Genomic DNA, 26828 nt, shown 5'->3' with positions numbered 1-26828 from the left:
GGGTCACCATCTCCCCCTTCCCGAGTTTTCCTTTCCTTCCCTTTTGCCATTCGTTTCATACTTCCCTGTACCTAGGGTAACAGCTGCCCAAAATTTGTCATGCTCAATAGAAAGGAGGGAAAGGAGGAGCAGAGTGAGAGATGTAGAGAGATAGTGCTGCTGCTCTCTAGTAAGTGTTTTATCTCACCCCAGTGCTTGATACAAAGTTCAATTGCTCAGTACTGCTGTATAAGGCTGTGGCTTCTGAATATATGCTATATAATGAAGGGAGAGAAGGAATACCTCAAATCTCTATGATTCAAAGAAGTCGATCCAGCACGGTGCATTTGATTAAAAATAAAAGTCCTTTATTGAAAAACCATTAAAAAGTTCATTATGCCATGCGGAGAGAGACTAAGGACAACCCGTCCGAAACGCGTCCTCCTAGCATGCCATAGTGAACTTTTTAATGGTTTTTCAATAAAGGACTTTTATTTTTAATCAAATGCACTGTGCTGGATCGACTTCTTTGAATCTTGGATACTAAGGGAGCGGGCTGATTCCAAATGGATCCCTGCATGGTGAAATGATGGTCTCCTAAAACAAAGAGGTGAGCTGGACACCCTTGTATATGCTCAAATGTCTATGTATACGCGACATCATAGCAGCAAGTCTCCCCCCACCAGCTCAGAGACAACTGCAAAATTACCAGTAGAATCTACAGAGTATATAATGGCCAGAGAGCGTTATTGATATGTCACGGGCGGGGAGGGGACGCTGCGCTCACCACGCTCGGGTCCGGCGCTGCTGCTGCCGCTCGGTGGCTCGAGCGGTGGGCCGGATCCGGGGACTCGAGCGGCGCTCCTCACCCGTGAGTGAAAGGGATGGTTTGGTGGGGTTTGGGATGTCGGTTCGTGACGCCACCCACGGTATGTGGTGAGGTTGGGACACCACCGCTGCTCCGTACGGGGATCCCGGGAGCGCTGACAGGGAGCAGCCGGGATGGTTCTCTTCCCTCCGTGGGTAGGGGGAATTTTGGTGGTCCCGGGGCCCGGTGATGTTGACTGCCAGGTAGATGGCGGGGTTTGGCGAGGTGCAGGGTCACGGGGGCAGCGCGGTGCCAGACGGCACGGTGGTACTCACTCAGCCAGTAACGTACACGGAGTCTCTGGTAAAACAAACGGCTGGATGGACGGGTCCCACAGGCGGCTGCGGTGTTTTTCCCCTGACCCCAGTTTGGTAGTGTAAGTCCTTTCCTGCACCTTCTTGTACGCTCCTCCTGTGCTCCGGTTTCCAGCTGGCTCCCTGGTTCGGTACCGGACGGGCCACCACCCTATCCCGGCTACCTACGGTTCCACCAAGACTGTCTTCCCGGCTCCCGCAGACGGCCACTACCGTCTGCCTGACTGCTACACGAGGGCCCTAGGCTCCAACCTAGGCCCCAGTCTGCGTCTGCCTCTTTGCAGACCTCCTCTCCCTTCCTCTGCCTGGACTTGTCTCCTTTGTTTCCTGCCTCAGACCAGCTAGACTCCTCGCTGGGCGTGTCCATCTGCCTGACTCCGCCCACCTGGTGTGTCTGTCTGAACCCAAGGGAGGAAATCAGGTCTCACTGGAGATGACTGCTGTGACCTGCTGGGGGTGGGTGTGTGTGTGTGTTGTTACCTGTGGCCCCTGGCTAGTCCAGGGCGCCACACATACACACAACAGCTTATTCTGAAAAGCCTACTAAAATGATAGGTACGCTTTAAGACTTTTGGGCTTCTTTAGGATTCAGGTTTGAAAAATACACTGGTGACCTCGCAGTAAATTGTAGAGGGCATGTCACAGGAGAACACAGGACAGTACCCCCCGGGCAGGTGTGTTACACTTTCCTCACGTTTCTCTGCTTCAATTTATAAATAGTCATTAAATGATGATGAAGCTGAATAGAATCAGCAGCAAGTCACACAATCCGCTGATCCCTGACTCTACGTGGCGGTGACTATTAATCAGGAATGTAGTTTGTGTTCTCGCGCCCCGGTGTTACACAGATGCCAAATAAATCTTATTACCCTAGAATCCTATAAACGTGGGCACTAATCCTCTTTTATCAGATACTTGGGATCGATCCTGCTGGCAAAGAAATACTGCCTTCAAGGATCAGGGGATAATTAAAGGACACAATCTGTCCATGAACCGCCCCAGAGGTCCTGCATTAGAGAAACATGTATACAATGTTCTTTTAAGAGGAGGGCATGGCCTGGGAGATGTGGAAAAATACTGCAGAATTCACAGAGTCCACATGTCCAGTAATCATCCGTTAGAATGGATCCGTTGGCATAAAGTTGTGCAGACGCAACATTCTTGTCCATTTTGAAAATATTGATTTTTGCAGGATCCAGTTTTTTTACATGGGAGTCTCTGGAAAACAAATCCATTAACTGATTGTTATTTAGGGGTACTTTGCACGTTGCGACATCGCTACTGCGATATCGTCGGGGTCAAATCGAAAGTGACGCACATCCGGCGCCGGTAACGACGTCGCAACGTGTAAAGCCTAGATGCGCCGATAAACGATCGCAAAAGCGTTGTAAATCGGTGATCTGTGTAGTGTCGGTCATTTCCATAATTTCGCTGCAGCGACAGGTACGATGTTGTTCCTCGTGCCTGCGGCAGCACACATCGCTGTGTGTGAAGCCGCAGGAGCGAGGAACATCTCCTTACCTGCGTCCCGGCTGCTATGCGGAAGGAAGGAGGTGGGCGGGATGTTTACGTCCCACTCATCTCCGCCCCTCCACTTCTATTGGCCGCCTGCCATGTGACGTCGCTGTGACGCCGCACGACCCGCCCCCTTAGTAAGGAGGCGGTTCACCGGCCAGAGCGACGTCGCAGGGCAGGTAAGTGCGTGTGAAGCTGCTGTAGAGATAATGTTCGCTAAGACAGCTATCACAAGAGATCGCTGCTGCGACGGGGGCGGGGACTATCGCGCTCGGCATCGCTATCATCGGCTAGCGATGTCAAAGCGTGCAAAGTACCCCTTAGCCTCCGTTTTTCTTGCATTTGTAAAAGGATCTGTGTTTTCATACTGGATCAGTTTCAAATGGAAGATAAATAGTGATCTGTTAATAGATCCATTTTCCGTTGACTCCAATATTAAAAAAAAACCAGATCTTGCAAAAATCAACATTTTCAAAAAGGGACATGAAAGATTTATTTGAACAACTATTTTTTCCAATGGATATATTCTGACGGATAATTAATGGACATGTGAACAATAGCCTAAAGGCGCTTTACACACAACGACATAGCTAACGAGATGTCGTTGGGGTCACGGAATTCGTGACGCACATCCGGCCTCGTTAGCGACGTTGTTGCGTGTGAAATGCAGGAACGACCATTAACGATCAAAATTACTCACCTTACCGTTGATCGTTGACGCGTCGTTCCATTCCCTAAAAAATATCGTTGCTGTTGCAGGACGCAGGCTGTTCGTCGTTCCTGCGGCAGCACACCGTCGTTCCTGCGTCGTTCCTGCGGCAGCATCGCTACGTGTGACACCCCGGGAATGACGAACATCACCGTACCTGCGGCCGCCCGCAATAAGGAAGGAAGGAGGTGGGCGGGATGTTCATCCCGCTCATCTCTGCCCCTCTGCTTTTATTGGGGGGCCGCTTAGTGACATCAGTGTGACGCCGAACAAATCGCCCCCTTAGAAAGGAGGCGGTTCGCCGGCCACAGCGATGTCGCTAGGCAGGTAAACATGTGTGACGGGTGTTAGCGATGTTGTGCGCCACGGGCAGTGATTTGCCCGTGACGCACGACCGACGGGGGCGGGTACGCTCACTAGCGATATCAATAGCGATATCGCAGCATGTAAAGTGCCCTTTAGACCTCTTACACACTGCGTTCCAATCTCTGTTTAGTGATCCTGTCGGGACTTCCATCCAAACCCCTCTGCAAAATGGGTTTCAGTTGTATGCGCCAACGGACACTGCATTCTAATCTCTGTTCAATGATCCCGTCGGGGCTTCCGTCCAAACCCCCCCGCATAACGGGTTTCGGTCATATGCACCAACGGGGACAATGATTATAATGGTGCAGATGGAGTCACCATGTGCTCTGTTGTGAACCCTTTTCGGGAGTATACACCTACTGGAGGCGTACACTCAGACCTAGTAGACTGCTTCTGGGTGTCTGAACGATAGAGCAAGAGCACACAGTGACTCCACCTGCACCATTATAGTCAATGGCCCTGAGGGCGCATATGTCTGAATCCCCTTTTTGCAGGCATTCAAATGGAAGCCTCAACGGGACCACTGAACGGAAAGAGGAGCACAGTGTGAAAGCGACCTTAGAATTTTTCAAAAATAGAAGTTTAAATAGTTTATTAGTATAAATTGCCCAAATGCAAAGTGAATGAACAAAAGAGAAATCTAAATCAAAGCAATTTTTGTTGTGACCACCCATTGTCTTCAAAACTGCATCAGTTCTTCTAGGACACTTGGATATATTTGGAACGATCTCAGTATTGAGGTTGTGTGAAGCCCCACAGGTGTTGTGTCGGTGTCGGTGCGTTACCTTCAGGGACTCCACGTTGCTGGATCTCCGTCACTGGTAGGAAATCTTCTTGTTTGATCGTGACGCCACTCTCAGATTTGCGGTCAGAGGGGACCGCCACTGCAGATTAGGAGGCACCTGGGGCCGATGGTGGGTGCAGTCGGGTGTAGTAGCCTCCTGAGAGTGAGGCAAGCCCCAGGGCCCTTTGTAAAGCTGTAGTACCACAAGTCGCAGAATGACCACACACAGGCAGAGTGTCTTTCAGGGTTTTTACTCACTTCAGGTGGCAGGGTGAGTAACCCGGGCGTAGCTGGGATGAACCAGGTGGGAACCAGGTATCCTTCCGGCTGACTGTATGAGGGTGACTACAAACTCGCCTTCCTTAGCCCTTGGTGGTTTGGGGTGACCCCGACTTTGAGTCCCTATGGGGGTCACCCAGGGAAGATGCTCCAAGCCTCTCTCCCCTTCTTGTTTTGCCGTGTGCTTGTTCCCCGGGCCAGGCCACTCCAGCCTCTTGCCTCCTGTGACCTATGGGCCCTACTTGCGGTTACGTGGCTGCGGCTTTTGGTTGTTGTGGTGTGGGCTGTAAGAGCCCCACACCGGCAGGTTTAGCAGGGAAAGGTGAATCTATCCTCGCTTCGGGATCTGCCGCCCGGTTGGGCCTGGTGCTCTCTAGAAGTCTCCTTACTTCCCACTCCGTGCACTCTCTAGCTGAAGCTGGCTTTCAGGCAGCACTTCTAGTTGACCGTTCTCCCCCGTCTGTAGTCACTGCGCGGGCGCTGTTAGACAGCATCAGCCCCACAGGTCTGCTCCTCACTGAGCCCTCTGGAGTTCTCCTTCTAACTGACTCACTGCTCCTCCTCTCCTGTTCTTGCCTACGCCACCTAGCAACCAGACTCTCCACCACACCCCTTGAGAGGAGATGGAGGCTTTTTAACCCCCTGCCACTATTCCAGTGGAGGTATAGGCTTTGCCCCCTCCTGGGATCCCCAGGGGTCCTCTCATGGGTACATGTGTGAGACCTGATCACTATGCGCCTGTGTTCCACACCCCAGTCAGCCTTCTGGATTACCTGTATTGTACTGTCCCCAGCATGGGTGCAGTACTCAGTGGTGCCTGACCAGGTCAGGGGCGCCACATTCCCCCTTAGTTATCACCAGCACGTCCTCGGGCTGCAAGACAACATTTTAAAATGCATAAAACATTAAAACATTTTTAAAAGCACCAGGTATCAGACATCACCATCCTCCACCCACAAGTCCGTTAACCCACCCAAAACCCTCTCAGGAGGCAGGTCACCGGTCCTTTTGGCAACCAGATCTGGGCCATCCGTTTCTCCAGACCTTTCCTCCAATCTTCCTCTCCCGTTGGCCGCGACTTCAGCCACTTCTGGCAGGATGTAGAGGCGGCTTTCATGGGCTGGTGGTTTCAGGGTATACCTGGCCTGGTGGATCCGCGCCGTCAGCCTCTTCTGGCAGGATGCAGAGGCGGCCTCCACAGTTGGTGCTGACCAGGTACCCTCTTTGTGGTGGTGAGCCAAGGCCCCATAAACAGGCATGCTCTCTGGTCGCAGGTGAGCCAAGGCCCTTTTCTACGGACGGGCCCCCCTGGTTGCAGACGAGCCAAGCCCCTAAACAGGCTGGCCCTGGTGGTGGTGCCACTGGTGTAACTATTTACACTGCGAGAGTTTGTGGCTATAGCAAGTTCATAGCCTTAAAGTTATTTCTCACAATAGTTTTTGTGGGCGCATTTCTTTAACGTTGCAAACAAAACTTGTCAAAACTGGTCAAACAGTAACTTCTTACTTTCCTTTGCTTTACTCCTCTTGTTCACTAGGGCGTGGGCACGTTGGGCACTGGCACCTGTGACTTTCTTGCTCTTTGTCTCTTTCTTCATCTGTAGGATCTTTATCTTTCCGTTCTTGGTCTTCATCTGATTCCTTTTCTGTATCTGTTTCTTTATCTCTGTCTTGTCTTTCTTGTCTTTCTTGTCTTTCTTGTCTTTCTTGTCTTTCTTGTCTTTCTTGTCTTTCTTGTTGCAGGGGATGGCTGTAAGGTTTGTTGGGACATAGCGTTACGCCCAAAGCATACAGTCCTCGTTCGCCTTGATGCAGGGTGAACTGAACGGAATCTCCCATCTTTAGATTTCTGCAAGGGTGTCCTCTTGGCAGATGAGCGTTCACATCTCTGCGGTTTACAAATATCCCTTCTTTTATTCCTGGTGCTACAATGAAGCCATAACCACTTTTCAAGTTGAAATCTTCCACTACGCCATAACACAGGGGTCCTCTAGCCTGGGCTTTGGACTCTCTCAACAAACGCTTCTCCTTCAGGTCTCTGGCGGTGACTGCTCTCTGTTCAGGAGACTGTGGTGCTGGAGCAAACTGTGTTCTTCTGCGCCGTGTTTTGCGGGCTGGATTCATGCCTGTGGGCTCCCAGGTGAAGCTCTTAGGCAGCTCTTCTTCTGCAGAGGGGGTCAGGTCCTCCTCGTCCCAGCGGGAGTATGGCAGCATTTCCGGCTCTGAATACACATCTGCTACTGGTGGCACTGGAGTCGGAGTCAACCCTTCTGCTTCCTGGCCTCCTCTCCCCCTTAGTTCTTCCTGGCACTCCAACTGTGGCAGTGCCGGGGATGGATGCTCTTCAGCCGGCCCAGGTGAGGGACTCTTTGGTGTAGCTGCTGCAGGAGTTAGCAGGAGACTCTTTGGGGTATGCGGAGGGGGTATGTATTGGCTCACCAGCCATTGTGGAAATTTGGCCTCCAGGTCAGCCTTCATCTGCCAATATGCAGGGTCTTCACCCACCGTGGGCTGCCTATCAGGAACCTCTGTGGACCGGGGAGCGGTATCTGCTCTGGCCTTACAGGCCGGGGTAAATGCTGAGGTAGTCTTTCCTCGGCGGGCCGCGCCTGGCATGGCGACGGCCTGGTCTTGGCGGGCCGCGCCCGGGATGGCGGCGGCCTGGTCTTGGCGGGCCGCGCCTGGCATGGCCGCGGCCTGGATCAGTGTCGCTGTTGCAGGAGGCTCTGTGCAGGCTGGGCTGGACGTCGCTGCAGCAGTCTGGGCTTGGCGGGCCGCGCCCTGTATGGCGGCGGCCTGGTCTTGGCGGGCCGCGCCCAGGATGGCGGCGGCCTGGTCCTGGCGGGCCGGGCAGGGCATCGCTGCAGGGACTGGGTCTTGGTGGGCCGAGCAGGGCATCGCTGCAGGGACTGGGTCTTGGTGGGCCGAGCAGGGCATCGCTGCAGCCGCTGGGGCTTGGAGGGCCGCACCTGGCGTGGCTGCGGCCTGCTTCAGCGTCGCCGCACCGGACGCCTCTTCAGGGACCGCGGACGTGGCAGCAGGGGTCGGGGCACTTGCGCGGGCCGGGGCATCATTCGACTCACCCGTTGTTGGTAGCACTGGGGTCTGCGTCGTCGCCGTCCCGCCCGACACCCGGCGCGCAGCTCTCCCTTCATAGGCCCGAACCGCCGCGGTCATCTCCTGCAGTTCCATCCGTTCCTCCCGAATCTGCTCCACGACCCGGGTCTCCAGCCGGTTGCAAAACTGGGCCAGCTCTCGGTACCACCAGGCAGCGGAGCCTGGTTCTGGGTTCCTGCGGTCAGACGCCATTTCTTCTGCGCCGTCTTCTGCACGGTCTCCCAGCAGTGGACTCTTCGCTGCCTCCTGTAACAAGCTGTCCAGTTTCTGCTCTGCCTCTTTCAGCAGCTCCTCTCCCAGCAGCAGGCTTGTGGCTCCCTTTCTGTTCCGCCGCTTCTCGACGCTTCCACTCTCATAGCTGGCAAGCTCAGAACTCTGCAGAGGATCTCTGGGTAGCCACACCTCTTCGTGGGCGGTAACTTCTTCCAGCGCGGGCTGCTGTTGTTTTTCAGCGCGCTTTTCATGGTGGCAATATGGCGGCGCTTCCAATTTTTCAAGCGGACCGCCCAGGCACATGGTCACCTGTCTGAACAGGTCTAGTCCTTATCCTGTTCGTGACGCCAGATGTGAAGCCCCACAGGTGTTGTGTCGGTGTCGGTGCGTTACCTTCAGGGACTCCACGTTGCTGGATCTCCGTCACTGGTAGGAAATCTTCTTGTTTGATCGTGACGCCACTCTCAGATTTGCGGTCAGAGGGGACCGCCACTGCAGATTAGGAGGCACCTGGGGCCGATGGTGGGTGCAGTCGGGTGTAGTAGCCTCCTGAGAGTGAGGCAAGCCCCAGGGCCCTTTGTAAAGCTGTAGTACCACAAGTCGCAGAATGACCACACACAGGCAGAGTGTCTTTCAGGGTTTTTACTCACTTCAGGTGGCAGGGTGAGTAACCCGGGCGTAGCTGGGATGAACCAGGTGGGAACCAGGTATCCTTCCGGCTGACTGTATGAGGGTGACTACAAACTCGCCTTCCTTAGCCCTTGGTGGTTTGGGGTGACCCCGACTTTGAGTCCCTATGGGGGTCACCCAGGGAAGATGCTCCAAGCCTCTCTCCCCTTCTTGTTTTGCCGTGTGCTTGTTCCCCGGGCCAGGCCACTCCAGCCTCTTGCCTCCTGTGACCTATGGGCCCTACTTGCGGTTACGTGGCTGCGGCTTTTGGTTGTTGTGGTGTGGGCTGTAAGAGCCCCACACCGGCAGGTTTAGCAGGGAAAGGTGAATCTATCCTCGCTTCGGGATCTGCCGCCCGGTTGGGCCTGGTGCTCTCTAGAAGTCTCCTTACTTCCCACTCCGTGCACTCTCTAGCTGAAGCTGGCTTTCAGGCAGCACTTCTAGTTGACCGTTCTCCCCCGTCTGTAGTCACTGCGCGGGCGCTGTTAGACAGCATCAGCCCCACAGGTCTGCTCCTCACTGAGCCCTCTGGAGTTCTCCTTCTAACTGACTCACTGCTCCTCCTCTCCTGTTCTTGCCTACGCCACCTAGCAACCAGACTCTCCACCACACCCCTTGAGAGGAGATGGAGGCTTTTTAACCCCCTGCCACTATTCCAGTGGAGGTATAGGCTTTGCCCCCTCCTGGGATCCCCAGGGGTCCTCTCATGGGTACATGTGTGAGACCTGATCACTATGCGCCTGTGTTCCACACCCCAGTCAGCCTTCTGGATTACCTGTATTGTACTGTCCCCAGCATGGGTGCAGTACTCAGTGGTGCCTGACCAGGTCAGGGGCGCCACAGTTGTTCCAAACATCTTTGAGAACGAACCCCAGATCTTCTGTGTACGAGGCTTGTGCAAATCCTTCTGTCTCTGGATCCCAGACAGACTGGATGATGCTGAGATCAGGGCTCTGCGGGGGCCGGATCATCACTTCCTGGACTCCTAATTCTTAAAGGGGTTATCCGGCTTATTTTGAGTTTTTTTCATTATTACCCTATTGGGCTACATTGGGGCAGGTAAGTAGATAGAGACCACTTACCTGCCCTGCTGTCAGCCCCTCTCCCCTGGCTCAGAATGGTCATGTGACCGCTCCTGCCGTGATTTTGCTGCTTCCGGTCATTTCATGTCAACATGGGCAGGGCCATGTTAACATGCAAATCTGGAAACAGCATGTCGCCTCCCTGCTGGGCTGTACAGTGCGTGGAGTCCCCGCCCCCGTCCCTGCACCCTCCCACACATTCCCCCGCACTCCGTACTCTGCCCACAACCTCCCCCTGCACTGCTGTGGGGTCCGTGACCTGGGGGCGGGGCCTGGCGGCGGCTGCCGTGGTGTCAGCGCCAGCACCGAGCCCCTGCTCAGTATCACACATTCAAATGTACCGGCATCACAGATCACAAATGCCGGTACATTTGAAAGCGCTGATGAGAAGGAGTGCTGCTTCTCATCACTGTCCCGCTGTCTGTGCTCTCTTCAGCACAGCGGTGACGTCACTACTGTGCTGATATGGCCAGAGCACAGACAGCGCGCGAACGTGCAGGAGCGCGGGGACCGAGGACGGGTGAATATGTACTCCCTACATGTGTTCCCTATAGGGGTAGGGGGGGGTCGGTACAGAGCGCCGTGTGTGCGTGCAGAGCCTGATGTGTGTATGCGGTGCAGAGCCTGATGTGTGTATGCGGTGCAGAGCCTGATGTGTGTATGCAGTGCAGAGCCCGATGTGTGTATGCGGTGCAGAGCCCGATGTGTGTATGCGGTGCAGAGCCCGATGTGTGTATGCGGTGCAGAGCCCGATGTGTGTATGCGGTGCAGAGCCCGATGTGTGTATGCGGTGCAGAGCCTGATGTGTGTATAAGGTGCAGAGCCCGATGTGTGTATGCGGTGCAGAGCCCGATGTGTGTATGCGGTGCAGAGCCCGATGTGTGTATGCGGTGCAGAGCCTGATGTGTGTATAAGGTGCAGAGCCCGATGTGTGTGTATAAGGTGCAGAGCCTGATGTGTGTATGCGGTGCAGAGCCCGATGTAGGGCTTTTATTTGCAATGCTGTAGTGATAACAGGTCAGGTGCTGGAGCAGAATACTGACCGGGAATGTGTGTGCAGAGGGCGGGCAGGGGGCGAGGCTGGACACTGGGGCAGGGCTGGACACTGAGGCTGGGCGGTGCCAGCTCTGACTGGGAGGTTTAGCAGGAAGTGGTCAGTTTGCTTGTGCTGAATGTAAACAGAGAGCTGCAGAGAATAAAGGGTGAATTCAAGAGGAACAAAAGTTAGAAAACAAAAAATAACAATGTAGGGGTGTTTTATATGACAATACAGCACAGATTAGCTTAAACTCAAACAAGTTTTGTTATGTCGGACAACCCCTTTAATGACATTGGTTGTATGTTTGGAGTAGTTTTCCTGCTGCAGAATAGATCTGGAGCCAATCAGACGCGGAATCAGATGATGGATAAGTATCTGCCTGTATTTCTCAGCATTGAGGACACCAAGAATTGGGTACCATTGAAGGCCACTGAGGCTATTTTATACTCATACTTTCTGTACTTTTCAGGTTTATGCTGTATTTTTGTGGATGATGGATCTTCCTGAAATCAATTGCTTAGTGTTGTATAAGTTTTCTCTATTTCTTGCTATATTTATGATCTGTGTTTGAAGCCAGGAAACATTCATTGTTTATATCCAGGTGTGAACAACTGTTTCTACAGCTGATGGGAATGGTGCAATGTCTAGATACATGAAGCTGTCACACTCGGGTTAGGAGACGGGCGACCAGTCAGTGCATTGTGATCCGAGATGAGACCGATGATCATGGAGGATTGACGTGCCTATTAGTCTGAAGTCCAAGTGCCACAAACATTCTTTTAACTGATACATTGTAACAATGATTGGTTAGACAGGCAGGATTGGTCAGAACAGATCCATCACTTACGCAGGACATTTATACATGCAGACGACGACCAATCATATGGTGCAAGTTGGTAATAAATATGACACCTTACCAGATGACTTTCATATATCTATATCTATCTATAATGTATAAGCTGTAGGGTTCCAAGCGTCCGATTTCTTCTGTATGAAGGACATAGTGGGGTGCGGAGGGGGAATTAAGTAACGGTTAATTGTTTCCAGCACAGACAGAACCTGTCTCTCAGCTTTTTTTATATGGCTCACATGTATCAAGAAGGCTGCAGACAATCACTGACCCTTGATGCACCACGGGGGAAATAAAGCCAGGAGACCATGAGTGGATACTGAAGAGCAGCGCAAAGGAGTGGCGGAGGTCCGGTAGATAAGTATGCACTTTTCTTGTTTTAGAACCATTATAAGCTAATTTTTAAGCTTATAAAACTAGTTGACCACCCCTTTAAAGGGAACCTGTAATCATGTTTTTACATATATAAATAGTGGTATGGCTGGGTAGTGTTAGGACCAGGTGGACGGGCAGGCCCAGGAGGTGGATCCACTGGGCTGAACACCTCACCGAGGGCAAGGTGCCCGGTTGCCGGAGCATTACGGGTAGCAGGACAGTCCCTTCAGTGGAGGAGTTGAGTGAAGAAGTCCCTGGGACCACGGAGTCTCTGAAGGTAGTCCGGGTGACGGAGCTCAGGTTCGGAGGCCGAGATGACGTCAGGCAGAATCCGGAACCAACGGAGCGAGAAGGTGGGTCACCACACGGATCCAGGGATCGGAGATGGTAGGGACTGACAGGATGGCAGACAGTTGTAAGGGGTGGACGGACCCCTTACAAGGAGGCGCAGTTTTCCCCCCTGAAGATACCCCACGCTGGGGTAGCTAAAGCTGTTCTTGATAATGATTAATTGTGTTTTTACTGTACTAATGATTTCCCCCTAGTGGCCGGGTGGGACGGCTGTACCCATAGAAACAGTGCAGGAGAAGAGGAGGAGCCGGCAGCTTAGGGGAGGGGGAGAGAGTGCTGTAGGGGAAAAAGTTTGAGTTTGAGTTAGTTGATTCCGGGACGAGGGAGCAAGAGCAACGGGGGCAGAGTGTGTTAGCTATGGTGGCAGCTAGCAAAAGAAAGGAGAAAGAAAGCATCCTAGTCGGTGAAGCAGAGTTGTGTGGGTCAAATCTGTGGTAGCCGGAGCGGGAGCCCGGGTGAAGAAGACTAGAAGTAGCCGGGCAAGGTCCCTGAGAAGAGAGGACAGGAGCAGTGTTTTCCCGGCAGGAATTGTGATTGCTTGTTACAAGATTCGTGCATTGAGCCTGTTGTGAAACTATGTGCAATAAAATGCCGTTTGGTTCAACTGATGCCCGCCTGCAGAATCTTCCTGCGTCTGTCAACGTGCTTCCTTCATCCACACTCTGCCCCACAAAACAATCCCCTGTCCTAATAGTGACGGCTGAGCTGGGGGTTAGCCTGATACAAAAAGTGGCCACGACTACAACCCCCGAGGCACCCCCGGCACCCCGTTACATGTGGCGTAGTCGGCAGGATACGGACTATCTGCGGGGGACCCCGATCCCTGAAGGTGAAGACCAAATGGTGCCTAAGGCGTTGGACCAGGCACAAGATGGCGCTAAGATGGCCGCCGTCTTCACGAATACAGCGAGCGCGCGAAGAATTGGCGGCAAGCGAAGAACCCTGAGCTGGCCGGCGAAGAAAAAGAAGTACAGAGTGCACCGCCCAAAGAGGGGAGGTGCTGGCCCCAAGATGTTGCTGAAGACATGTGAAGATGGCGGCGTTACAGAAAAAAAAGAGGCGTCGCCTGTGCTGGGTCGATTTGATGTGCGAGACTGGGGGTGGAGTGTATACAAGAGCGGGAAAAGAAGGCCCGCCTCCACCTTCCCCAGCATCTCCACCGTCCCCGGCGCCATTACAGGAAGAGCTGCAAGAGACGCCAACTCAGCAACTGACTCTGAGTGAGATGGAGACCCAGATAAAGCAGCGAGCTGCAGCGGGCGCGCTGGTGGCAACCAGCCTGGGAAGAGGAAGCCCGAGGCAGACTGCAGCCGAGGAGGCACTTACCATTAAGCTACCGGCTGTGCCAGGAGGTCCGTAGCGGCCCGCAAAAGTAACGTGGGTCACTTCATGGGACGCCGTGACCGGTGAAACATCCACTGAAGTCCGGGCCACCTACAAGACGCAACTACAGCCGGGAAGCGAAACCCTGGAAACAGCCCTCCAGAGTTCGGAGGTGGTTACGCCAGTTAAGGTGGGACCTCCAGCCCCCACAGCAGTTCCGGCCCCGGGAGAGCAACATGCCCCGGAGTTAAAGGAAGATGAGTGGGGATTTTTCTGGGAGCCGGTGAAGCCGGCGCCCCTGACCCGACGACAGTCCCCGCCGCCTGAAACAGATCCGGTGCAAGAAAGGTTACTGGCCGAGACCGTGGCCCGGGAGATGATGGCCGGTCCCCTTAGTGAAGAGTTTGATCGGCAGTGTACCGTTGGCACCGTGGTCAAGTTCAATCAGGCCGAAGGCTACGGGTTCATTGAAGACGATGAGACCGGGGATCATTTTTTTTATAACCGGGTCAATTTGGACATTGAAGGGTTACCCCAACGCCTCCATACACTGTACCCGGGGGAGAAAGTGAAGTTCCGGAGAGAAGTAGGATGCCGGGGCCTATTTGCCGTGGGAGTGACCCGGATGCCCACTGCTCAAGAGGCCGCACAGTGGCAACAAGAGATTGAATGGGAAGAATGTCAGTACCGGAGACGTACACAACAGAGACCGGTGCTGGCTGAGACTTGCCGGCTGAGAAACACGCTGGCGGTGTCGCCAGAAGTCATTACAGGACTGATAGCTGAGCCAAAAAAGGAGACGCCGGCGGTATTGGCGATTCGTCAAAGTATGGTGATGCACCCGGTGGTCGTCGTTGGAAGTCCACAGCTGTCCCGTCCAGCTACCCCGTCACCTCCGCCGGGAGCCGAGGGGCCAAAACCGGAGACAGAGGAATCGGAGACACCGGCTAACTATGAACCATTCCGGAGGCTGCGCCGCTTGCCAGGCCAGTCCCTCTCCGATTACGTGAGGGCCCAGCGAGCCGAATGGCAACGTGCCTATCATCCCGTGTGAATCCTAACGATCGGAGATGATGGACATATCTGTGTCAAGAGCCGGTATTGTTAAAGAAAAAACGGTGAAGGTTTGTGGTTGTAGCAACGTTTAAGCTACCGAGCCCGGAAGGAGCCTGATGCCGGACTGTGCAAGGACTCCCTCCGTGATTGTTATAGAAACTTTTCTTGTCTGTGGTTTCCTACCTACAAAGACCGGGAGTGCTGTGAGAGCCTCCGGGCAGAAGACCAGCCAAGACCGGGAGCGCCTGTTGAGGGCCTCTGGGCAAACTACCGACAAAGACCGGGAGCTCCCTTGGAGGGACTCCGGGCGCCGGACTTGTGTGCCCATTGATTGTGTTTTTACATGAAAGTTTTAAAGTTTTAAAAAAAAAAAAAAAGATTGCCTTGCTGCTAAGATTTTGTTTTCCAGATGCGAGCCTTGCCGGGAGGCTAAGGCAAAAAGAGGGGAGGAATGTAAGGGGTGGACGGACCCCTTACAAGGAGGCACAGTTTTCCCCCCTGAAGATACCCCACGCTGGGGTAGCTAAAGCTGTTCTTGATAATGATTAATTGTGTTTTTACTGTACTAATGATTTCCCCCTAGTGGCCGGGTGGGACGGCTGTACCCATAGAAACAGTGCAGGAGAAGAGGAGGAGCCGGCAGCTTAGGGGAGGGGGAGAGAGTGCTGTAGGGGAAAAAGTTTGAGTTTGAGTTAGTTGATTCCGGGACGAGGGAGCAAGAGCAACGGGGGCAGAGTGTGTTAGCTATGGTGGCAGATAGCAAAAGAAAGGAGAAAGAAAGCATCCTAGTCGGTGAAGCAGAGTTGTGTGGGTCAAATCTGTGGTAGCCGGAGCGGGAGCCCGGGTGAAGAAGACTAGAAGTAGCCGGGCAAGGTCCCCTGAGAAGAGAGGACAGGAGCAGTGTTTTCCCGGCAGGAATTGTGATTGCTTGTTACAAGATTCGTGCATTGAGCCTGTTGTGAAACTATGTGCAATAATATGACGTTTGGTTCAACTGATGCCCGCCTGCAGAATCTTCCTGCGTCTGTCAACGTGCTTCCTTCATCCACACTCTGCCCCACAAAACAATCCCCTGTCCCAATAGTGACGGCTGAGCCGGGGGTTAGCCTGATACAAAAAGTGGCCACGACTACAACCCCCGAGGCACCCCCGGCACCCCGTTACACAGTCACCGTTCGGGGTTCGGGAATCGTCAGGACCGGTTGGCGAGACAGGAGCGACTCTACAAGAGAGATAGGTAAGTATGGCACAAGACACAAGGAGACCTGACTCCTAGCTTAGCAAACACGAAGAACCGGCCCCGCCCACTTGGAAAGGATCCCCCTATATACCCTGTACCTGATTCCTCAATATCCTGTTGGAGGACACTGGCCCTTTAAGAGAGGGTCAATGACCGCGCACGCCCTAATGCGCATGCGCGAGGCCCGGGTGCCAGAAGCCAGAGCAGGGAGCGGTGCACAGGAGGCAGGAGTGCCGGGCTTGCTCAGCGTTGCCGATGGGCGCCGGGAGCGGGGACCGGGCTGCCTGGAGACCGCAGGTGATGGGGCATGGAGGCTGTGGAGCGGGGGACCGGGAAACATGGCACGGGAGTGACGGAGCGTGACCTGAGAGCGGGGAAGCGTGGCAGGGGAGCCGGTGAGCATGGCAGGGGAGCCGGTGAGCGTGACAGGTAGGTGCATCTTCCCCAATAAAAGTGATATATTTCTTTTAGAGATATGATGTACCAGTTGTGAGATATCTGATGTAGACACCATATGCAAATCAGGCAGGAAGTGCACTTGAAAGTAGCAGTCTAATGCACTGACACACCCCTGATGCACTTCCTGCCTTATTTGCATATGTCTTCTACACTAGATATCTCATGCCTGGCAAATCTGATCTCCACAAATAAGCTATCATTTTTATTGGGGGGCAAGTGCCTATAAAGCCATGCTACTACTTCCATTTGTAAAAAATGTGCTGACAGATTCCCTTTAAGGCTATGTCAACATCTCCATCATGACTTCATTTATAACAGAAGCCACAAGATCGGCTGCATAATGGAGCTCAATATCCCATAGACTTCTTATAATATTGGGTAACATGGAATTATGTAGAGGTGTCCACTGTTTAACAGTAACAGAATCTGCACATGTGAACAGAGGCTTAGAAGATGATTTGCAATGGATATTACAGAACCATTCTTGTACATGAGATTTTATAAAATGGCAAATTATAATGCAGATATTCACCATAAACACTTGGCAATGCAAACGGTGAAGTCTGTGGTATATACATTTGCACTGCAGAAAATGTAGCAGTATCCGCGCAATTGAATGTGACCAGCGAGATGACTCCTACAGAGGCAGTGGGGCTTGCGATATACTCTTCTCTCCATTATCTTTCCTTACTAACAGTGACCTCTGGTGGTGAAAGGACATACTGCAAAAGCTTTTTATGATGTAAGGTTGAATGTAATACTTTGCAAAATATCACACATCATGAACATCAACACCAACTATTTTTCTTAACAAAGACACATAAAAAGGCAGTTAGTGACCAAAGTGCTAAGTGCTGAGCACTGTGTATATATATATATATATATATATATATATATATATATATATATATATATATATATATATATATATATATATATATATGAGGCCAACATTGTTGTAACATATATGTATATATACGGTCATATGAAAAAGTTTGGGCACCCCTACTAATGTTAACCTTTTTTCTTTATAACAATTTGGGTTTTTGCAACAGCTATTTCCGTTTCATATATCTAATAACTGATGGACTGAGTAATATTTCTGGATTGAAATGAGGTTTATTGTACTAACAGAAAATGTGCAATCTGCATTTAAACAAAATTTGACCGGTGCAAAAGTATGGGCACCCTTATCAATTACTTGATTTGAACACTCCTAACTACTTTTTACTGACTTACTAAAGCACTAAATTGGTTTTGTAACCTCATTGAGCTTTGAACTTCATAGGCAGGTGAATCCAATCATGAGAAAAGGTATTTAAGGTGGCCACTTGCAAGTTGTTCTCCTATTTGAATCTCCTATAATAATAATAATCTTTATTTCTATAGCGCCAACATATTCCGCAGCGCTTTACAATTCAGGAGACTCATATACATATACATATCATATACAAACAAGTAACAATTATAGAACATACAATATTTAAAGGGAACAAAAGGCAACCCTGCTTGTGAGAGCTTATCTCCTATTTAGAGTGGCATCATGGGCTCCTCAAAACAACTCTCAAATGATCTGAAAACAAAGATTATTCAACATAGTTGTTCAGGGGAAGGATACAAAAAGTTGTCTCAGAGATTTAAACTGTCAGTTTCCACTGTGAGGAACATAGTAAGGAAATGGAAGAACACAGGTACAGTTCTTGTTAAGCCCAGAAGTGGCAGACCAAGAAAAATATCAGAAAGGCAGAGAAGAAGAATGGTGAGAACAGTCAAGGACAATCCACAGACCACCTCCAAAGACCTGCAGCTTCATCTTGCTGCAGATGGTGTCAATGTGCATCGGTCAACAATACAGCGCACGTTGCACAAGGAGAAGCTGTATGGGAGAGTGATGTGAAAGAAGCCGTTTCTGCAAACACGCCACAAACAGAGTCGCCTGAGGTATGCAAAAGCACATTTGGACAAGCCAGTTACATTTTGGAAGAAAGTCCTGTGGACTGATGAAACAAAGATTGAGTTGTTTGGTCATCCAAAAAGGCGTTATGCATGGAGGCAAAAAAACACGGCATTCCAAGAAAAGCACTTGCTACCCACAGTAAAATTTGGTGGAGGTTCCATCATGCTTTGGGGCTGTGTGGCCAATGCCGGCACCGGGAATCTTGTTAAAGTTGAGGGTCGCATGGATTCAACTCAGTATCAGCAGATTCTTGACAATAATGTGCAAGAATCAGTGACGAAGTTGAAGTTACGCAGGGGATGGATATTTCAGCAAGACAATGATCCAAAACACCGCTCCAAATCTACTCAGGCATTCAGGCTGAGGAACAATTACAATGTTCTGGAATGGCCATCCCAGTCCCCAGACCTGAATATCATTGAACATCTGTGGGATGATGTGAAGCGGCTGTCCATGCTCGGCGACCATCAAACTTAACTGAACTGGAATTGTTTTGTAAACAGGAATGGTCACATACACCTTCATCCAGGATACAGGAACTCATTAAAAGCTACAGGAAGAGACTAGAGGCTGTTATTTTTGCAAAAGGAGGATCTACAAAATATTAATGTCACTTTTATGTTGAGGTGCCCATACTTATGCACCGGTCAAATTTTGTTTAAATGCGGATTGCACATTTTCTGTTAGTACAATAAACCTCATTTCAATCCAGAAATATTACTCAGTCCATCAGTTATTAGATATATGAAACTGAAATAGCTGCTGCAAAAACCCAAATTGTTATAAAGAAAAAAGGTTAACATTAATAGGGGTGCCCAAACTTTTTCATATGACTGTAATATATATATACACACGCTGTACAGTATATATACAGTGCCTTGCGAAAGTATTCGACCCCTTGAATTTTTTCAACCTTTTCCCACATTTCAGGCTTCAAACATAAAGATAAATATGCTAATGTTATGGTGAAGAATCAACAAGTGGGACACAATTGTGAAGTTGAACGAAATGTATTGCTTATTTTAAACTTTTGTAAAAAAAAACAAACTGAAAATTGTGGCGTGCAATATTATTCATCCCCTTTACTTTCAGTGTAGCAAACTCACTCCAGAAGTTCATTGAGGATCTCTGAATGATCCAATGTTGTCCTAAATGACTAATGATGATAAATATAAGCCCCCTGTGTGTAATCAAAATGCACCTGCTCTGTGATAGTCTCAGTGTTCTGTTTAACACTAGAACTACTGAGGTAGTCATTTTGACTACTTTGCACCATGTATTTCTATATAGGTGTCACGAGTCCAGTAGTTTTAGTGTTAAAGCACAGAGAGCATCATGAAGACCAAAGAACACAACAGGCAGGTCCTTGATACTGTTGTGGAGAATTAAAGATGGATTTGGTTACAAAAAAATTTCCACAACTTTAAACATCCCAAGGAGCACTGTGCAAGCGATCATATTGAAATGGAAGGAGTATCATACCACTACAAATCTACCAAGACCCGGCTGTCCCTCAAAAAATTCATCTCAAACAATGATAAGACTGATCAGAGATGCAGCCAAGAGGCCCATGATCACTCTGGATGAACTGCAGAGATCTACAGCTGAGGTGGGACAGTCTGTCCATAGGACAACAATCAGTCGTACACTGCACAAATCTGGCCTTTATGGAAGAGTGGCAAGAAGAAAGCCATTTCTCAACGATATCTATAAAAAGTTTTGTTTAAAGTTTGCCACAAGCCACCTGGGACACACCAAACATGTGGAAGAAGGTGCTCTGGTCAGATGAAACCAAAATCAAACTTTTTGTGCACAATGCCAAACAATATGTTTGGCGTCAAAGCAACACAGCTCATCGCCCTGAACACACCATCTCCACTGTGAAACATGGTGGTGGTTGTATCATGGTTTGGGCCTGGTTTTCATCAGCAGGGACAGGGAAGATGGTTAAAATTGATGGGAAGATGGATGGAGCCAAATACAGGACCATTCTTGAAGAAAACCTGTTGGAGTCTGCAAAAGACCTGAGGCTGGGACGGAGATTTTTCTTCCAACAAGGCAATGATTCCAAACATAAAGCAAAATCTACAATGGAATGGTTCACAAATAAACGTATCCAGGTGTTAGAATGGCCAAGTCACAGTCCAGACCTGAACCCAATCGAGAATCTGTGGAAAGAGCTGAAAACTGCTGTTCACAAACGCTCTCCATCCAACCTCACTCAGCTCCAGCTGTTTACAAAGGAAGAATGGGCGAGAATTTCAGTCTCTCGATGTGAAAAGCTGATAGACACATATCCCAAGCGACTGCAGCTATAATCGCATCAAAAGGTGGCGCTACAAAGTATTAACTTAAAGGGGATGAATAATATTGCACGCCCCAATTTTCAGTTATTTATTTTTTATAAAAGTTTAAAAAAAGCAATAAATTTCATTCAGCTTCACAATTGTGTCCCACTTGTTGTTGATTCTTCACCATAACAATAATATTCTTATCTATATGTTTGAAGCATGAAATGTGGAAAAGGTTGAAAAATTCAAAGGGGCCGAATACTTTCGCAAGGCACTGTATATATGTGTATATATATATATATATATATATATATATATATACAGTGCCTACAAGTAGTATTCAACCCCCTGCAGATTTAGCAGCTTTGATAAGATGCAAATAAGTTAGAGCCTGCAAACTTCAAACAAGAGCAGGATTTATTAACAGATGCATAAATCTTACAAACCAACAAGTTATGTTGCTCAGTTAAATTTTAATACATTTTCAACATAAAAGTGTGGGTCAATTATTATTCAACCCCTAGGTTTAATATTTTGTGGAATAACCCTTGTTTGCAATTACAGCTAATAATTGTCTTTTATAAGACCTGATCAGGCCGGCACAGGTCTCTGGAGTTATCTTGGCCCACTCCTCCATGCAGATCTTCTCCAAGTTATCTAGGTTCTTTGGGTGTCTCCTGTGGACTTTAATCTTGAGCTCCTTCCACAAGTTTTCAATTGGGTTAAGGTCAGGAGACTGACTAGGCCACTGCAACACCTTGATTTTTTTCCCTCTTGAACCAGGCCTTGGTTTTCTTGGCTGTGTGCTTTGGGTCGTTGTCTTGTTGGAAGATGAAATGACGACCCATCTTAAGATCCTTGATGGAGGAGCGGAGGTTCTTGGCCAAAATCTCCAGGTAGGCCGTGCTATCCATCTTCCCATGGATGCGGACCAGATGGCCAGGCCCCTTAGCTGAGAAACAGCCCCACAGCATGATGCTGCCACCACCATGCTTGACTGTAGGGATGGTATTCTTTGGGTCATATGCAGTGCCATCCAGTCTCCAAACGTCACGTGTGTGGTTGGCACCAAAGATCTCGATCTTGGTCTCATCAGACCAGAGAACCTTGAACCAGTCTGTCTCAGAGTCCTCCAAGTGATCATGAGCAAACTGTAGACGAGCCTTGACATGACGCTTTGAAAGTAAAGGTACCTTACGGGCTCGTCTGGAACGGAGACCATTGCGGTGGAGTACGTTACTTATGGTATTGACTGAAACCAATGTCCCCACTGCCATGAGATCTTCCCGGAGCTCCTTCCTTGTTGTCCTTGGGTTAGCCTTGACTCTTCAGACAAGCCTGGCCTCGGCACGGGAGGAAACTTTCAAAGGCTGTCCAGGCCGTGGAAGGCTAACAGTAGTTCCATAAGCCTTCCACTTCTGGATGATGCTCCAACAGTGGAGACAGGTAGGCCCAACTCCTTGGAAAGGGTTTTGTACCCTTTGCCAGCCTTGTGACCCTCCACGATCTTGTCTCTGATGGCCTTGGAATGCTCCTTTGTCTTTCCCATGTTGACCAAGTATGAGTGCTGTTCACAAGTTTGGGGAGGGTCTTAATTAGTCAGAAAAGGCTGGAAAAAGAGATAATTAATCCAAACATGTGAAGCTCATTGTTCTTTGTGCCAAAAATACTTCTTAATACTTTAGGGGAACCAAACAGAATTCTGGTGGTTTGAGGGGTTGAATAATAAATGACCCTCTGAATAAACTTTTCACTATTTAAAAAAAAAAAAAAAAAAAGAAATAACATTCTTTTTTGCTGCAGTGCATTTCACACTTCCAGGCTGATCTACAGTCCAAATGTCACATTGCCAAATTAATTCCGAATGTGTAAACCTGCTAAATCTGCAGGGGGTTGAATACTACTTGTAGGCACTGTATATATGTATATATATATATATATATATATATATATATATATATATATATGTTAGGTTGTGTATTGTTGATTCCAGGAAGTTCCTCAATACTCCATCATTGTGTATACGTGTGTCCTCGTAGGTCGTGCACTCTCATGTTGTGTGCTCACTATTATAGTAATATAGGTATTAAAGAGTATTTTGCTGCCTGGTGTAAATGCTGCCATTCTCCTGAATCCGGCGATGTTTTTCTTGATTTCCTATGCCTCTCCATTCCTGAGATATACCTCCATTTTCTCTGTATATAAATCTAAGTCTTGTTAGCCAAGTGGGCGTACTCACCGAGAAGACTTCCTTAGAGTAGACTAGATGACCTTTCCCAGTTGGCTAACAAGACTAGATTTATATTCAAGAGGCAGTAGCCCATATCTCAAGAACCTAGAGTTGTAGGAACAAAAGAAAAACATCGCCAAATTCAGGAGAACGGTGGCATTAACACAAGGTAAAAACATAACATATTTGTGACAGGTCCTATTTAAGAGGTAGGTGCTAAGACCTAGTGATGTCGCTGATCTGTGCCACATTTAATAAGTATATTTAGCATATACACATGTGCCGAACCTGACATTAGGCCTAGTGTGTGCACCAAACATAGACTTAAGCTCCAACAGACCTGACAAACGGTAAAAGGGTGTCCTTGTACCCTACTTTTTGGGGTAAGGAGTCAGATACTATACACAGAGTGGTAACCTTGAAGGAATTTCCAGATTAGATTTGTTTTCTAGCAACAGTACCACTCCTGTGCACTTTCTGTGTCTGGTATTGCAGTGTGACCTTATTCCCTTGTAAAGACGTAAACTGCAATACCAGGCACAGCCATTACACAAGAGTGGTGCTGTTCTTGGAAACATTAAGATTTATTTCTAATCCATTAAAATTATACATGTATGAGTGTAAATCTAACAGTTTTCTTCTCTTTTCCGCCTATTTAGGTGTAGAAGAAATTCAGTGCACACTAGAGGATCGGAAAGTCTTCCTTCACGAGCTGTCTGACATCAGCTTCAGCGAATGCAAGTTCACCTTATCCCTGACAGATTTTTTAATCATTATATTTTCTGGAGTTGCTGTATCCATTGCTGCCATTTTTTCAAGCTTCTTCCTGGCTACCACTGTGCACTGTTTCCAAAGATGTGCCCCAAGCAAGGATGATGATGAGGACGATGACGATGACTGAGAACCTGCCGATGACCTGGACATTACCTTGTTGGGCCATGGATATCTATGATAGGCCACTGGTTGTATAGGATGAATTGTCTTCATTTCATTAAAGAATGACATGACTGGTTACCTAGGAGGTCTACGTGAAAGGTAACTCCACCCAAAATCCATAAAAGCCCAATCATTTTGCTTCTGGTGGCTTCATGTGATGAAAATCTCCAACTAGGTCTACAGGTGTCCAAGCACTTTACCGAGCACCATTCAGTTTGAGAAGATGCCAACTACTGATATGTCTTTATGTCATATAAGAAAATACTTCAAGGTGGATTTCCACTGTAGTTCCTTAAGGAGAAACCATATCTCAGTGTTAAACGCCAACTTACATGGCTAAGAAGAGCCACCTCTAGTGCTGATGAGGTCCAAGAGACCGAATAGGAACTGTCCAGAGATAGTCTACGCTCCTCACCTGACCTTGATGTATCCTAATTTAGGTTTGCTTCCTGCATTATTTATGGCCAGATCATAAAACTTTATCAAATAGTGGTCCAACCTCTGGTACCACCACCATTTCTGAGGAGGTGCTCAAAATCATGTCCTCCTACTTGCGATTTTAGTTAACTACATGGAAAAGGGGTAACGCTTTAGTGGTTCAACCTGTGGTACGACCACCATTTCTGAGGAGGTGCTCAAAATCATGTCCTCCTACTTGCGATTTTAGTTAACTACATTCAAAAGGGGTAACACTTTAGTGGTTCAACCTGTGGTACCACCACCATTTCTGAGAAGGAGGTGCTCAAAATCATGTCCTCTTACTTGCGTTTCTAGTTAACTCCATGGAAAAGGGGTAACGCTTTATGGGTTATGCAAAAAGCCAGAATTCATCAGCTAATAAGTTCTGAAAGTGCTTCCTTGATCCGATCTACACACAAACAAAACCCAACAAATAAACCTATAAACCTTTTAAGGGTTTGTGCGCACAACATCTTTTCTAGGTAGGCAAAACCTCTTCGTTTATAAAGAGTAAGAACCTTCAGGAAAAATCGGCGTTTTTTTTCCCTTAATTGTCTTTTTTGTTGGACGCCTCCTGAGTCCTCTTTTATTTTTTTGACTACCGGCATTTTTCCAGTATCTTTTTTTACCAGATTTATTTTGACTTTTTTTTTTTAACCAGCAACGTTTAAACCACTCTGAAGCAAAAACAAAGGCAAAATGTTCAAAAGGACACCAGGACATCTTCTGGGAGTCCTTTGAGCTTCCGATTGACTCTTATTGTAACGTATAGAGCACCTTCAAAGTGGAAAACACCTAATGAAAGGACTAATCATGCTTGGTGCCTTTGGAAATCTAAAGTGGTTAAAAGACGCTCAAAAGACTAAATGAATAAACGCAAGTTGTTTTTACTTAGAAATTGATATGTTCATCCTTTTGGGTGTTTCCTGTGTGCTTCTTCAGGGAACTTTCAGAATGGGTCCACCTGAAAAAGCTGTAAACTGGAATCCACCCAAAAATAATGAAAAGTAATGTCAAAATGACTTGTGTACATGCTTTTTTTAACTTCTAACTGCTACAGGATTCAAAAGCCGTGAAGCTGCTAGAAGAAGTGACCTGGCCATTTTTCAGATGTTTTACACTAAGGCGGGCTTTGCACACTACGACATCGCAGGTGCGATGTTGGTGGGATCAAATTGAAAATGACGCACATCCAGCATCGCATGCGACATCGTAGTGTGTAAAGGCTCGATGATACGATTAACGAGCGCAAAAGCATCGTAATCGTATCCTCGGTGCAGCGTCGGCGTAATCCATGATTATGCTGACGCGACGGTCCGATGTTGTTCCTTGCTCCTGCGGCAGCACACATCGCTGTGTGTGAAGCCGCAGGAGCAAGGAACATCTCCTACCGGCGTCCCTGCGGCTTCCGTAAGATATGCGGAAGGAAGGAGGTGGGCGGGATGTTTACATCCCGCTCATCTTCGTCCCTCTGCTCCTATTGGCTGCCTGCCGTGTGACGTCACAGTGACGCCATACGACCCGCCCCCTTAATAAGGAGGCGGGTCGCCGCCAGAGCGACGGTCGCAGGACAGGTGAGTCCATGTGAAGCTGCCGTAGCGATAATGTTCGCTACGGCAGTTATCACAAGAATATCGCAGCTGCGACGGGGGCGGGGACTATCGCGCTCGGCATCGCAGCATCGGCCTGCGATGTCGCAGCCTGCAAAGTGCCCCTTAGAAGCCGCCACTGTCTTGTTTGTTGCATTAACAAAGATGTTGCGAAAACATCGCAAGAGATGTCAAAGGAGCTTCAAGGAAAACAGCGCCGACATTTTCCTGAAGAGTCTAAAAAACTGTTGTGTGCATGTACCCTAAGACTGGATTTTTACATAGTGGTAGGGGGGCTGAGATCTACACCGCAAAATCCCACATGGTTCACCGTACTTTGCGGTAGTTTCAGAGCATGCACTGATGTCAAGTAGCAATTCACTGTAAACTGCTCACGTTTCGCCGCTCAGATCTACCACCTCTCTCCCACTACATGACAACATGGCTTTTACATTACGACTGTTAATCCTTTAGTGATAGGGGTTTGGCCTGTGACTATGTTCTCGCAAATAGGCAAATGAGGACAGCAGATGACACTCAGAGTCTCAATCACTTCCACTGTGCTTAATGTTCTTACCGTAGTTCTTCTGATTAGATCTTTGCCCATTTCCCATTTCTTAGATTCCTGTATTAGTGCAAAACTCCCCCCAGATTCTTCTCTAGTACAATACCAGTCAGTACACGCAAACAACATAGTATGGAATTTCACCATCACTTCAAATCACTTCAAATCTTGGCGGAACAATAGGTCATTGTTTTCCATCTCTGAAATTCTAACT

At 48.9% G+C, this 26828-nt stretch overlaps 1 protein-coding gene across 1 annotated transcript in view; it reads left to right on the top strand.

The window, feature by feature from the left end:
- Window positions 1-25775, top strand: part of LRRC38 (leucine rich repeat containing 38) — a 70919-nt gene extending 45144 nt beyond the window's left edge. The window contains exon 2 of the mRNA XM_075329073.1: window positions 23725-25775. Within this exon, the coding sequence (XP_075185188.1) occupies window positions 23725-23966 (242 nt within the window). The 3' untranslated portion in view covers window positions 23967-25775. The remainder of the gene's footprint in view (window positions 1-23724) is intronic.
- Window positions 25776-26828: the final 1053 nt, after the last annotated feature.

The sequence above is a fragment of the Anomaloglossus baeobatrachus genome, chromosome 11, assembly GCF_048569485.1.
Source record: "Anomaloglossus baeobatrachus isolate aAnoBae1 chromosome 11, aAnoBae1.hap1, whole genome shotgun sequence".
Classification (NCBI taxonomy): Eukaryota; Metazoa; Chordata; class Amphibia; order Anura; family Aromobatidae; genus Anomaloglossus; species Anomaloglossus baeobatrachus.
This window is presented reverse-complemented; position numbering and strand designations above follow the sequence as displayed.